This window comes from Ornithorhynchus anatinus, chromosome 8, assembly GCF_004115215.2.
Source record: "Ornithorhynchus anatinus isolate Pmale09 chromosome 8, mOrnAna1.pri.v4, whole genome shotgun sequence".
NCBI classification, from domain to species: domain Eukaryota; kingdom Metazoa; phylum Chordata; class Mammalia; order Monotremata; family Ornithorhynchidae; genus Ornithorhynchus; species Ornithorhynchus anatinus.
In genome coordinates this window covers 42,456,317-42,472,042 of record NC_041735.1, presented here as the reverse complement: position 1 = coordinate 42,472,042, position 15,726 = coordinate 42,456,317, and the positions used below count along the sequence as shown (strand labels likewise).

Below are 15,726 nucleotides of genomic sequence, written 5' to 3'. Positions count from 1 at the left end.
CTTGTATTTTCCTCAGCACTTAGTAAAGTGCTTGGCACAGAGTAAGCGCTTAACAGGTATCATTAAAAAAAAAATTCCCCAGGTCAGCCACAGTTTAAAATAAAGGTTCCAAATGCAAAAGAAGCTTTTCCAGCTAACTGGTACATTAGAAGCAGAGTGGTTCAGTGGAAAGAGCCAGGCTTGGGATTCACAGGATGTGGGTTTTAATCCTGCCTCCGCCACTTATCTGCTGGATGACCTTGGGCAAATCACTTAACTTCTCTGTGCCTCAGTTACCTTGTCTGTAAAATGGGGATTAAAAGTGTGAGCCCCACGTGGGACATCTTGATTACCCTGTCTCTACCCCAGTGCTTAACGCAGTGCTTAGCGCATAGTAAGCTTAACAAATACCATAATTATTATTGTTGTTGTTGTTTTTCTTGCATCTGCTACCTTTAGTTATAACTAATAGTTTACAACATTGAAATAAGTTTTCTCTTGATCCTTTGCTAATGAAATTCTTGCATTACATACTATTAAAGGGAAAACCTATCTTGCTATCCACTTCTAAATATTTTTCAATACCTCATCTAACCTTTTTAACAAACTCTAGACTGTAAGCTTGTTGAGGGCAGGGAGTCTGTCTTCCAACTCTGTTATTTTGGACTCTCCCAAGTGCTTAGTACAGTGCTCTGCACACAGTAAGCACTCGATAAATACCAGTGATTGATTGATCTCTGGTTGAAAAAGCCACATAATATATGGCTCTCAGTTGAAAGCTTTGTGCAAGTATCCCTTGGGCAGCATTAATCTAGTTTGAAAGAACGAGGGATGTGAGTTTGTATTTGAAACAGCTGAACGTGCATGTAGTTCAGTGGATAGCACTGTCTGCCAATTGTAAGAGTGCTTAGAAAATAGAATTTGTTGCATAAATATTTTCCTTTTCCTTTAGGATTATAATCAATCAATAAGTGGTGATTTATTGAACACTTACTATATGCAGAGCACTGTACTAAGCACTTGGGAGAGTGTGATACAACAGAGTTAGCAGACACGTTTCTTGCCCATAAGGAGGTACAATTTATATCAGGTTAAAGACTGAAACAGGGTGGCATATTGGCAGTTTCCAAATACATGCACGCAGCAACAAAAATTCCCACCTTGCGTACCTTCGTTGGCATCATGGAGAACCATGGTGGTGGATAGGAGAAGCTAAGTCATAGATGTAATGGCATTTTGGTTTTCCCAGGTACAAACCTTGGAAAAAACTGGGGCACCTACTCAGCATTGTGCCACTCCTGGGGATGATGATCTCCATATTTCTAGGTCTTAGGTGAAGATGTGTCATACTCAGTGAGTTATAACAGAAAATGTCTAAAGGAGAGGGAACAGGGAAGAAGGAAGCTACTTTGGTAACACACTGAGAAAATGGTATTTTTTTTTTTAGCCGAAGTGAACAGTTTGGGCTAATGGTTCATTTTTGTTATTATTAATGGAGTTAGTCTGTAAATTCCACCACAAGACATCTATTCTGATAGAGATGATGGGCTATTTACATAGATGTGTCTTCTCGGAAACATAATTAGATATAAAAACTGAGTTAAAATAGCACTGATCTTAGGCTAATACGTAATGGGAATTTCTCTGGCCATACTTAGTAATATGCCACCTAAGCAAACCATTAAATATTCCAAACCCATATTCTTCGTAGTTGCCAACATGAGGCAACTGGGGAGGGGGATGGTTTTATGCACATGTGTGGGTTTTGTGGCTATCATCAAGAAGGAACTGAAGAATTCCAGCCATATGAATGTACACCAAGTAACAACAGTTCAAGATCAGCATTTGGTTACATTTCCCTTCTTTGAGGTTTTGTTCCATATTGAAGTGAGTTTAGACACCAGTTTAAAACGGGTCAATCTTCCCTATCCCTAGTATCAAAGGTCTAAGGCTCATCCCCAGAAAAAGGGGTGTTCCTGCCCAGACCTTCTTTCCTATTCTCCTCCTCACTCCAGCTCCGGAGTGAGGCCTGGGGGTCACATTTACCGCATTCAAGCATTGGTTTGCCACAAAACTGCAATTTTAACGTATGAGGTAATACTTGGGTCAGACTTTCCCTGTAGACTTCCCCGAAGAATTTCAGTACAGAGGATGTTAGAAACCGGTACTAATTGCTGAAGAGGTAATTTAAAAGCATTATGCAACTTAATTTCAAGGGCTATTATCTTTCTAAATTCAAATCCCCAACTTATCTTTATATTTTTGATACTTATTTTACATCATTTTAAATGGGGAAATTTTAGGGGTGTTTTCTGTACCAAAAAAAATAAATCAGATTATCACAATTTCCTGTTGCAAGCAATCTAAACAGTGATATATTCCTAATAATCTCTAGGGCTGTGGTGTTGTATAGTATTTATTTTTAGAGGTTCATTTATCCAACAGAATTTGGATAGGTTGGATGGCCATTCGGTTAAATGATCTAGTTCGGTCATCTACCATGCCCACAGTGACTGGAAAAGTGTCACCTTCTGCCTTTTTTTTATCTCTGTAAAGCTGAGTAAAGGACTGTAAAGTTTTATTTATATAGCTATTAAGTGCTTTCAACAGGACAATGTGTAACTCCCTATTGAGCTGTATTACTCCTATAATTTTAAAACCTTAGGTAAATTTACTTACTAATCAAATAATACATAGAATAAGATTAAAAGTCCAATAGTGGTGTTTCAGTTTGGTATTTGAACTTTAACCTGATGAATTGGAATTATTTTTTGATCATTGTTTCTTGAAGAAAATTGGCATGACAACATATATACTTTAGATTTCATAACTAAAGGCCTACAGCAGTTGATATTAGGTAAATAACTTTCAAAAATAAGACCTAAATGCCACCCATGAAGTTTTCATATGCTGTGGCAAAGATGAACGTAGACAATCAAAACCCACAGACCTTCCTTCATGAAGACTGTTGGCGTGCCAAGAAGGGACAGACTCTGAGATCGATTTATCTAGCACGAATCCCAGCATTCTCCACTTGTAGAAGTTAGAGTAGAGTTGTCTTGCTGGAAGTAACTTTTTGTAAGTTAGGCACTCTGATTGGCAAGATTAATAGCTGCTGCTTTAAAAAAAACAACAACAAAAAAGCTACCAAGGTTTTTCCTTGCAACTTTACTATCTCGGAAATATTAAAAAGAAAAATTTGCAAGACTTGCCTATGTCACCTTGGAAAAGGGTAACTAGGTAGTGAAAGTAAAGCTGGCAAGAGGGTTCAGGGGGTTGTTTGTGAAGTACCTAGAATAAAATAACAATGTAAAATCTTGTTTCTGGGTGTTAATGTGAATCCTATACATCTACCACTCCCATTTTTTCCCACTGAAAGTCAATTGCTTTTCATAGGGCTGGTGCTAGGCTAAGTCGTAACAAAATGAATGTAAAAGCAGAAGACAAGGGATGCCTTCCTGAATAAGGGACCAAAGGAATCTGTAGAATACCTGTCCTGAATGGGGAGTTTAGGCTGATCTCCAGGCAATTCTACAAGTTTTCCAACTGGGAAAATTTTCTGAGAAAGGTCTCTTCTCCTCAGGGTTATTCCCTGGATGAGATTAGGAAATACTCCCATTATTATTTAAAAAATAATTTTATGAATAATTTTCTAAATATTAATAATATTTGTGGTATTTGTTAAGCACTGCCTATTTCCCAAGAACTGTACTAATCCCTAGCAAATAGATACAAGAAAATGAGGTCAGACACAGTCTCTTCCACATGGGGCTCTCAGTCTAAAGGGGAGGGAGAATAGATATTTATTCCCCATTTTGTTGAGGAAACTGATGCACAAAGAAATAAATGACTTGCCCAAGGTCACTCAGCAGGCAAGTGGTGGAACTGGATTTAGAACACAAGTCTCCTGGCTCCCAGGCCCATCTTCTTTCCACTGGGCCATACTGCTTCTAAAGTTGATATCACCTTTAATTTGGGTGGTGTGCTAATTTAAAAAATTGAATGCAAATTTTTGTATAGTATTTGTTAAATGCTTACTCTGTGCCAGGCACTGTACTAAGAGCTAGGGTAGATACAAGTTAATCAGATTGGACACAGTCCCTGTCTCACCTTGGGATCACAAATGTAGTCCCCATTTAGAGATGAACTAACTGAGGCACAGAGAGGTGATTTGCCTAAGGTTGCATAGCTGACAACTGGCGGAGGTGGAATTAGAACCCAGATCCTCTGACTTCCAGGCACATGCTCTTTCCACTAGACCACACTGCTTCTCTAATTTTATAATTTTGTAATTGAATCAGCTACCTACCATTTTTCTATGGCATTGTTTTTTTCTTAGCTGAGTTAAATTATAAATTTAACATTCTAACAGGAGGAAGCAAGTTTGAATATTTTTGAAATTTATATAATTTATTAACCATTTAAAATAGCGCTGAGTAAGCCTACCAAATGTTTTTCAAACCTAATTATCTGAAGTGCAAATGTAATATTAATTTAAGATTGTAATGATATTTATTTAGTGCCTTATTTTTGTGATAAACTGTATTTATTTCAATGCTAATTTAAAACAAGCATAAGATCATCTTTTCTTTGCTCTTTTCCACTTAAAATTTGGTTTTTCTTTTCCTCTAAAAGTGGCAGCTAGGGTTTCTCCCAATTCCCATATATTGTATTAAGGAAATTAATAAAGCTTTAAAATGAAAAGTGTCAAAGCCTGCAAAAACCAACATACCTTTCAAGGCAGTGATATTATTTGTGCATGTTTGAAATTGATATTTTTCAATCTTTAATAGAAATACTCTGTAATAAATCCGGCAGGATTACGTATGTGAAAATTTTGATTTTGAGCCTCCAGGCTAAAGGAATTTGTACCATTAGTTTATAGGGGATAAAATTTGCCACTATAGCATTGTGAAAGAAAGGGTCTTGCTCACACGTAGCATGGACCTCAGTTGCCAGTATTCCATAAATCCAAGAACAATCTGTTGAACTGAGCTAGAATTGGGCATGTCTGTGCAGCTTGTAAAATATTTGGATGCCTGTGATTACAGGCGGCTGCCACGGTAGATAGCGGCAGGAAGAATCCCGGGAAGGGCATCTCCATTTTGCTGCCTCTTCACGTGAAGCGTGTGTGCATGTTGGGGTGAAGCCTGGATATTATCAGAAGGTGCCAACTGCTGCAAATTATTTTTATACGTAGCATAATGTGAGTCCGGCCCGCTGGTCCCGTGAGAACAGGCCTCAGCCTTTTCCATCACGCCTTGCACGCCTGCTCTCCGCCCCTCTTTACCTGTCACTGAGAAACTTTGAAAGTCCCAGATATGAATGAATTTTTATTCATACTGTTTGCAAAAAGCTTTGTCAGCTCAGGGGAAAATCCTGGCTTGCTTGATGTGTTTGGAGAGCAGGTATGTTATCTCTCTGCATGAGGAAAGACCAAGTAGACCACCAGAACATCTGCTTAAACCTTGAATCACAAACTGTCCTCAGTCCTCATCCAGAATCCTAGCAAGGAGTCTCACTGCCACTGATTGAGAGCAGACAGTGATCTTTTCAGAGAAACCACACAAATGAGTGGTCTAAAAGTATGTGAAGGTGCAGTCTTTTAATAAGAATGATTTGGAAGTGAATAGGAAACTTCGTTCCTGAAGATCCATTCTGTTAGAATACTAAACAAATTAAAAATGAGGCCCTTTCCCCCAAAAGAAAAATAGCTAATAAAACACCAATGCTTAACTATAACGGTACTTTAAGGCGCCGTTGTAATAATAGTCTAGTAAACCCTGTCTTGATGAAAGCTATTCAGAAAGCAACTGCATTTATTCTATCTCCTCTGCTATTTGCAGACAGAACTGAAAAGTAGTTTGTTTTGCCTGGAATGACTACTTCATGAATTTTGATGTACAATGTAACATTAAAGGCTAAACCAGGATTAAAGAAGATTTTTGTTCCCAAGCTAAAATAGTACTTAGGAGAATGTAGCATAAAGGATTTTTGTTTCAAATTTTGGCCTGGGAAAAAAAAAAGTGATCTTCTATAGTCGTGAAAACCTGTTCAACTTTGTTACCCCTTGAGCAACAGTTTGTGCTTTGTTTAAAAAAACTGTATGATTCCAGAAGTTCTCATTACCATAATCAATCTTATGTGATGAGATTTGTATCTGGGCAGGCAAGTTGGGAACGATGAGGTTTTCTAAATATTTTTAAAATGACTAACAGAGACCAGAAAACTTTGGTACACATTACAGTACTTTGACATTGCCTTCTTTTCAAAACACCTTTGTGTTAACATGATTTCTACTCAGCTTTAATTGAGAATATTTTTATTTTTCTGATTTGATCAGTTTTTTGTTTTAGTTTAAGGCTGTGATTTTTCACAGAAACTATCCAAAAGGATCCTAGAAACTGAATCTTATAATTGGAGGAAATGAAAATGAGGTTTTCTTTAAGTCCAAGTGGGGGAATAAAAAAATGTATTCTTGAAGTAAGGTTTAAAAGACATGTTCTTAACCATATCATTTTCATAGCACAACATTTCACTTCTCCCTCCAAAATTGCTTTTTTTGTTGCATTGAAGAAATGATTATTAGACTGAAAAGGGAACTCAAGATACCACCTAGGAAACCAAGAGTTCTTCCTTATTTTTTGTGGTCCAAGGAAGGCCAGAGGTGTGAGTAGAAGATTATGAGCACTGTATCCTCATCTTCATCTCAAAAATGTAGGAGTGAAAAAAAGAGAGCAGTCCATTTCTCCTGTCTCTGGGATGTCTAAGGATAAAAAAGGCCTTAGGCTCACAGTGTGTATGTCCAAACTGACTTCTGAGCAAACAAATAAGACTAAATATGGCAGTGCTGTAGCTAGAACACAGTGTCAATTCACACTGATAAGCCACAGTATACCAGTTGGAAACCAATCATTTAATCAGTCTTAGCCTCAGTGGTGGTAATGGAAAGCCACAAAAAATTGTTCAGCCCTCAGCTACCTTTTCCATATACAGCCCATCACCTCTGTTTCTTCTTTCCCAGCAGGGGAGCATAGGAGCCCATATTGTTGGCATGCCATATTTACTTACCCCAACACATACTTGTCACATCATTATAAATGAGTTTTTGTGTTCCTGGTGTAAGCACTTTCAGGGGGCACATTGCCTATTCAAAGACCCAAAAGTGGCATTTAGAAAAACTATTGCTTCAGGGCTCCAAGAGTCCTAAGAGTTCATAGAGTGATCCCAAAGGTTTAGTAGATCTTATGAACTCCCCAGTTCTTGGGAAATAATATACACATTGGACGATATCGTCCAATATGCAGAAACCATAGAAATACTTGATTTCAAAAATTTTTGTATATTCACTGCTTCAGAAAAATTTGTGACCCAATTCAGAAATTACATGATTATTTACTAAATAAAAACACAGAAATTATTTTCCTAATCTAACACCTTTCCTTTCCTTTTGAACTCAGTTTATGAGAATGGGTGATCATTTTTGTGTGTGTTATGCTTAAGTAATAGAGGAAAAATGCTGAAGACCATTTGTTTATTCTTTCCAGCAGTTAATTTTATTCTATCTGTAGTTTATAGTAGTAATAGGTTACAGTGATTGTCTTCTAAGAGTGTAATTTGAAAATGTTTCTTCTATTTTCCAGTTAAAAAAATTCCTCAGGTCACTCTGCCCTTAGTGTCTAAGTTACTAAACTGGATCGAATGAGGTCATATTTAAAAATACAATTGAGAAGTATATCCATTTATTCTGATCACACTCACTAAAATTGACTACATGACTAAATAATAATAATCTTAATTGTGATTTTATTTTTATCTGAGCCTTGTGACAGCTACTCTGAATTGTCAGTTTCACACTACAATTATTGTAGCTTTTTAGTCTAATACTTATTTCAGGTTAAAGTTGTAAAAACTCTTTAAACATTTAATTAATTTATTTTGAGTAATTCTCATAGATTACTAAAGCAAAGGGACTACCTATTACAGGGAATATCCAAAGCTCAAGGACATTAATCATATACTTGGGAGCCAGAAAAAGATCAAATAAGTAAAGAACAGCTTGGACATACACATGTAAAGTACACACATGGATAAGTAGAAGATTTAAGTATGCAAATTGCCTTTGTTATGGAATATTTAAAAATGAAAGCAGGCAAGAGGAAAAGCATAAACCCAAATCTAAAATGAGAAACTCCTTTAGAACCTATAAGTGATACAGTCAACTGTATTGGACATTGGATAACAATCTAGATATAGTATGACATGATTTAAGTACTTATTTATAAATGATTGCACTTTTACATTAATTGAAAAGAAATCCTTTTAGAATTTCCATTTCTTTGAAACTACTGACTGTTCCCGAGAAAACCTGTTTTCTGACACTAATTCCTAGGTGAAAACTGTAAACAACTGCTATCACCTTGAACAATTGGTTGGTCTTCCTTAACTCCAGTAATAATAATTGTGATACATGTTAGGTGCTTACTATGTTCTAGGCACTGTACTTAGCACTGGGATGGATACAAACAAATTGCTTGGACACAGTCCCTGTCCCATGTCGGGTTCACAATCTCAATCCCCTTTTTAGAGGTAAGGTAACTGAGACCCAGAGAAGTGAAGAGACTTGCCCAGGGTCACACAGCAGACAAGTGACAGGGCTGGGACTCGAACCCATGACCTTCTGAATCCCAGGCCCATGCTCTGTCCACTAATCAGTAAGCCACTGTCTGGATGGTATTAGTGCTAAGTCATTGAATTGCTGAAAAAAGGATCATAAAATGAATAACAAATTGTGGGAAGCATTGAAGAAATGTAATATCTGCCAGTGAAAAATGACAGCAGGTATAAAATGTTTTATAGGTAAAAACAGCAACTATTGCCACTGAGAGGAATGGGAAACCAGAGAACAATACTATGAACATTAATGCTTCCATTTATGATGAAATTCAGCAGGAAATGAAGCGAGCTAAAGTGTCACAAGCACTATTTGCAAAGGTTGCAGCAACTAAAAGCCAGGTAAGAACCTAAGACTCAACGGTTTTCATAAATGATGCCTGTAGAAATTTTAGTTGTGTGGTATCTCTTTTGTAAGAACTTGAGTTATTGCTGGGGTTAATGTGAACAACAGCATAATGTGTTAAGCTATGTTTCTCAGTGTAACAAATTTTAAGATTTAACAAGATTATGGACGCAACTGAAGGCTACCTAGCGTGTCAACACTGAAGCACGCTGGCTTCCGAAATTCATGAATAAGGAGCATTTGTCATCTCCTAAAAAGAAGGGTAGATTGAGTCATGGGAAGTCTCAAAAATAGAGTGAACTATGTGAATCAAATTTGCAATGCAGTATAATTGTGTGGGAAAATATTTTTAATGATTGATGCCATATTTGAATTCATTATTACAAATGTGACAATAATGGATATTTACCAAGACCTACTTTACAAATGTTGAAATCTAAACAAATATTGGGGGTTAATAATGACAGCAAAATGTGCCATCCCTAGAAACCCAGAGACTTCTAAAATTAAACATGGGATAAATGAAACATGAAATATGAAACATAGAAAAAATTATCCCACCATCAAGCCTCGGTCATGTCGGCTTCCAAGCATATGTAGTGTAACCTCTTTATATAAAATATGCTGTAATAAATTTAGTCCTGCATCATGGAATGGCACATTATCTTTCATGTAGAAATCTACCAGATAGAAATTGAAGTTGCTAAAAGTAATTAAAAATACTGCAAAGCATAGGTGATGCAGTGCATTACCATTTCTCACAAAACATGACAAACTTCTATTTACTGACAATACAATTTTATATATCAGTGAAATAGTCTCACTGTGCTTATCATATACTTATCAAGAGCAAAATCATCTTTGCGATAATGTTCATATCTTCATGTAAAGTGTGCCCAAAGCCAAGTAACTAAAAGTGGGTTAGAGAAGTCTGGTGTAAAGAAGGAAAAAATGCATAATATTAACAAGGCTATTTTGAAAGTATGCAGCTGTTAAAAGATTTGATGTCAAAATTTTCCTAGCTCAAAACTTATTTGATAGGGAGATGTCATTAGTGGATAGTTCCCAAAATCTTTTTATATAAAAGAGTATTTCAATTGTCAGCAATTTACTGAAGCAACATTAGTATGTGGAACTTATTGTGAGCCTAATTTGTGCGGAAGGTTTTTCTTAAGTTAAAGGCTGTGAAGAATACTTAAGGGATATTTTGGAAATGTTATATAAAAATGATTAAACTCAAGCTGTGGACTCTAAAAATTATAGCTTTATAGGCCACATGCCTGCCTACCCTTCAATCACTGTCAAAGTGATAATTTCTACAATAATATGTTTCTTTTATTGTGGGATTCTAAACATCAAGTGCTGTTTAAACATTAAACTGAATTGTTTATGTTAGTGCTGTACTCAGCGTGTCATACATCAGGCCACTGTAATCTCTCATGGAATGTAAAATTCTGTCATGAATCATGGCTTGTATATCGGAAATTACTGTAATTTTGATTGGAAATTACAGGGCTCTTGAAATGTTTCTAATTATGATAGAATGTAAGAGCAGCTTCAAACCTGTGGGCTTCTTCAGATGTCTTCATTTACATGCCAAGGCTAGGCGGCAATAAAGAGAAATGTCCTGTTCTCTTACCCTCTTGCCCACCTCCTCAGATTCCCAGTGAAATACTTGGTTCGAGGAGGTCCTCTCATTTGAGTATTTTGTTCCTACTAACCTTGCTGATATTGTGTGTCTGTTTCAGCCTGTGGGGTTGAAAAACTAGGTATCAGAAGTCAAAATGTATTACTAGGAGAGCAAAATGTTTTTTCTGAAAGCTTTGCCTTTCCATTCTGTCACACCCAACAGTTACAGTTGTTGGGCCAACCAGGTTGTTGATTTTTTTATATATATACATTTCTTTAAAGTTTTAGATCAAACTATTTTCTCAATTCCCCCTCATTACATTTTTGGCTCCAATCTAGCCATCATTTGCCTCAGCAGTGCTGCAGGAAACAGCCGCTGCTTCTTATTCAATCAAAGGTATTTATTGAGCACTTACTGTATGCAGAGCACTGTACTAAGCACTTGGGAGAATACAACAGAGTTGGTAGATGTGCTCTCTGCCCACAAGGAGGTTATAGTCCTAATGGAGTTATTTCTGGTACTCTGTCTGCATATCTTTCTCCTTTTCTTCTCCCTTCCAACCCTCGCAGTACAGCTCACTAGCTGGGAATTTAAAGCAACTTCTTATATGCAGGCAGGTAGCTGGAGTTTGTTTGGATCTTTGAGTTGCTCAGTTTAGTACAGTGCTGTGCAAAAACTAAGTGCTCTGCACAAAATAAACACTCAATAAATAATTGATTGATTGAAATGTACACTGCCAGCAATCATGTGGCTTGGCTCCTCCCCAAATACTATATTTAATTCCTCAATAAGTGTGACTGAAGTGTAGAATCATGAGTGTGTGAGCAGGAAGGATTTTCTCCCTTGTTTAGTAAACATGCATTCCCTCAGTATTTATTGTATCCAGTGATAAAGTTCAGGATTTGCTCTTAAATTTATGAAAAGTATTCATTATTTAGTAACCAGTTCTTCATGTTACCATTTCAAAGATTTTATATACGTAAACAGAGCTCGTTGAGTTAAAAGACAATAAAAGACAATATAGAATTAGAAATTATGGATCAGATTTGAAATGACCACAAGTTCTATATTAGAAATCTTGGGCATTGAAATTGGGCTTCAGCCATATATAGGATTGCCTATTTGAGCTGGCTGAAAAGCACAGAGAAATTCTTCCCACTAGTTGTTTAGGAAACAGGAGTTACTAAAATTTATCCAGGAGGGAGACAACAGAATCTAACATAATATGAGTAGCAATATGCATTAAAACAGTGCTTTTGTAATTGAGTCATATTGGAATTGTATCAAATATTTGGTATGATAGCATATTCAAACAACTATAAAAGTGGAAACCCCCTATTTCATTGTTAAAAACTATCGGTGATATGGATAATAATCATTAAGGTATTACGGTTCAATAACCATTTACCAGTTACAGTGTTTTCATACGGGAGCCAGAAATATGATTTTTTTTTATGGTGGCAGATGTTGAAACCTAATTTTATTTCCTAACAAACCCCTTGAGAGCTCTGAGACTTTAGGTGTATGTCCAGTAAATGGACATTATCAGCACTCTGTTTTATGCCTGTATGTCAAAGTGTTAAATTGATTTTAATGTCTTAAAAGGTGTGGCTTATTTTTTATTAGAGTGCAGTGGGAGGGAAAGTCATACTTCAGCAAGGTGTTTAAAAATACATCACCAGGCATTTAGGTAATTGCTTCTCATCGGACTCCAGACTCGTTTTACATAAAAGAACTATGTTTACAAGAATCTATGTAATTGAACATAGTCTTCTGTAATGCTTATTCATATACAGTGAGTCTGGTTGGGCTGACTTTATAGAAGCCAGCACTGCTTACATGTTGTTATATTGGAGTCTTTTTAACTGATGTAGAAGATAATGTTTTGTCCGTGAACCTGGCAGCACTAGAAAGATCAATTAAAGTCATTAACTCTCTTTAATACTTCGCAAACTGTTTGACAGCTGGGATTCCAATCCTTCAAATAGTATGAGGTGTGGATATATGGCTCAGGCAGTTCTCGTGTTCGTAGATGATAAAATCATTCTGGCCTTTAATTTCAGTATGGGAATTCCTAGATAGTAATCAGGGTGTCTTGAATATAAGTACCATATGGTATATTCCAAATCAATTCAGTTTAGTAGAGCTGAAAAATCAGCATCTTATTCCATAGGAAAGCTTCAAATTGTTGAAAAGAATACGAAGGAAGCTTTCCTGCTTGCTGAAAATGAATCTTCAGGAGCAAGAAGCAGTGATGAAATAAATGGTACAGGTGATATTAAATTCCAGCAAATTAATAAGGGTGTACTTTATTTAGTTGGAATGAAATTTCATTTTGTAGAAGCTGCAGAATGTATCTGACTGTGGGTCAAATTTCCATGCTGATTTGTTATTTTGCAATTTCGTTTTAGAAGAATTTGCTATAAAGTGTTCCCTTGTGTGACATTTTATATAGTGAGCAATTAGTGGCTTAAAAGTAATTGATCATATTTCTAACAAAAAATAAAAAAAATTATATTGATTCAGGTCTTTGCATCCAGTTTGAGAGCATAGGTATATGATACCTAATGTGAAGTCCCATCTTTGGTGTCTCACTTGGTTAGATAGTAATATCAATTCACCGTTGGTATTTATTGAGCGCTTACTATGTGTAAAGCACTGTACTGATGGCTTGGGAGAGTACAGTAAAACAGAGTTAGTGGACACATTCCCTGCCCATAACAATCTTACAGTCTAGAGAATATAATACAGCCTATATAGTTCAGAGAATATAATACCAACTGAAAGTAATAAATCTCAATGTGTTATAATATTGAAATATTGTAGGTTATGCATTTGATTATTTCCATGAGTTTTTATGTCATCGCCTTTTTAAAAAGAATTGCTAAATGTATCAGCCTGGGACAGATTCTCTAAGATTAAAGCATCCTAAAGAGGATACTAACAAGCATGGAGCAAGAATACCTGAGAGAGTGTGGTCCAAGAAAGTTTTAGAGGCCAAAGTGGGTGATTTTAATTACTTTAAAATGAGAAAAAACTTGCTTTCATTTTATCCAAAACATTTGATTATTAAGACATTGAGTTCCCACTCACTGTTAAAATTTTAACCTCTAGTAAAATTCAGTTTCCGTTCTCTTACTCCTCCATGTGCATCAATTATAATTTCTATTTAATCCAAGTTCAAAATTTAATGCATTTTTCTTTTTAATTCCTCAGAACAAGCATTCCTACTTAAATCTTGAGAGTAACAGATGTGACTTGTCAACTCTAAAACAAACTCCCTCCCACAGAAACTCCATTCTTACAGTTTGGGGTCAATATTTCGAAAATCTTCTCTTCTGTCAAGTTTACTCAGTCTATTCTTCCAACTATAGTACCACCTCTATTGTCTCTCCAGAGTGAGAGTCATACTTAACCCTGCACTTCTCTTCCCTTTTAATGTTCTTCATATCAGATGAGCTGTGTTTTTTAGACAAATTTTGTCTTTCTTCTCTTCTGTTACTAGTAGTTTCATTGTGAAATTTTTTGAAAGACTGGAAATAGTTCTAAATAGTGCAAGGATGTAAAACAGTGCAAATTTACAATGCAGCGAGGTTAATAGACCCCTTTGCTGACCTCGTGGAGCCTGAAATCCCAACTGTGAGTTCCTTGTAGTCAAGGATCGTTTCTACCAAAATCCATACCCTCTCAAGTGCTTAGTACAGTGCTCTGAACATAGTAAGTGCTCACCAACTACCACTGATTGATTGATTACTATCTACTTTTGTACTCTCTTGCTTCTTCCTTTCTGGAATTTATTTTAGCATCTTTATTTTAGACAGTGAGCTTCTTCAAGGCAGTCATCAGGTCTACTAATTTGACTGTATTGATCCAAGCACTTAGTAGTGTTCCACACCCAGTAGAGGTGCAATAAACACTTTTGACTAATAATTATTAACACTCCAAAATCTAATTAGCCCTTCAGCTGTCTTTAGAGCACATATTTATGTATATATGTTTGAATATTCAGTTTATTCTGATTCCACTCCTTGACAATATTTCTAGGTCTGTCTTCCTTATTAATGTTTCGTGTTGGACAGGGGTCGTGTCTTATGCTTCTATTGTACTTCCCATGGTCTTAGAATAGTCCACTGCATTCAGTAGACACTCAGTATGGCTTCTGTTACTACAAGGACGAAATAACTCATTTATAAGCATTATGTCAGGTTACTAAAAATAATATTGAAGATTATGGGGGGGTGAAAAGTAAGTAAGAGCATATAAGATTTCATCTTACATTTCATTTACATACTCTACAAATAGAATGTATTGAAGTAGTGTGGCTTAGTGGAAAGGACCCGGTCTTAGGAGTCAGAGGTTGTGGGTTCTAATCCTGGCTCCACCACTTGTCAGCTGTGAGACTTTGGGCAAGTCACTTAACTTCTCTGTGCCTCAGTTATCTCATCTGTAAAATAGGGATTAAGACAGTGAGCCCCCTGTGGGACAACCTGATTACCTTGAACAGTGCTTGGCACATAGTAAGTGCTTAATAAATACCATCATTATTATTGTTTCATGAGCTGTTGCAGCACCTCTTGAAATTTTGGAGTAGCAGTGTGCTTTCTAGAGGAACAGATAATGGGGGCCTTCCCTGGATCAATAAATCAATCATTTATTGAGACTTTGTGTGCCGATCACTGTACTAAGCACTTGGGAGAGTACAGTATATAACAGATTGGTAGTCATGTTCCCTGCCCACAACAAGCTTACAGATGCTAGAGTTGGATCATATCGGCTGGTGTGGAGGAGGTCACTTCTCAGACTCTGTCCAGGAGGACAGAATCGGTAATGGAGAAATGGGCAAATAGTTAAGGAACGTCTAATTAGAGTTATTGTACTCTCCCAAGTTCTTAGTACAGTGAAGTAGTAAGTGCTCAGTAAAAATGGTTGAGTGATTGTTCCGTTACTTCCATGAACTAAACCCCTTCTCAGAACTGAGGTCGTGAGCAGGGGCTCTTCGAGGAGGTGTGTGTCCAGAATAGTGAATGAGAGGAGAGGGAAGAGAGATGGAGAGAATGAAGATGGATGGAAAATTGAGGCAGGAGTGGGAGAAGGGGTG

The 15,726-nt window shown here is 36.6% G+C and overlaps 1 protein-coding gene across 8 annotated transcripts in view; it reads left to right on the top strand.

Moving 5' to 3' along the window:
• The window catches only part of SATB1 (SATB homeobox 1), a 103,026-nt gene that overhangs the window by 63,854 nt on the left and 23,446 nt on the right, over positions 1–15,726 (top strand). For all 8 annotated transcript variants that reach the window (XM_029071305.2, XM_029071304.2, XM_007667433.4 and 5 more), the window contains exon 9: positions 8,839–8,994. In XM_029071305.2, coding sequence (XP_028927138.1) covers positions 8,839–8,994 — 156 coding nt within the window. The remainder of the gene's footprint in view (positions 1–8,838; positions 8,995–15,726) is intronic.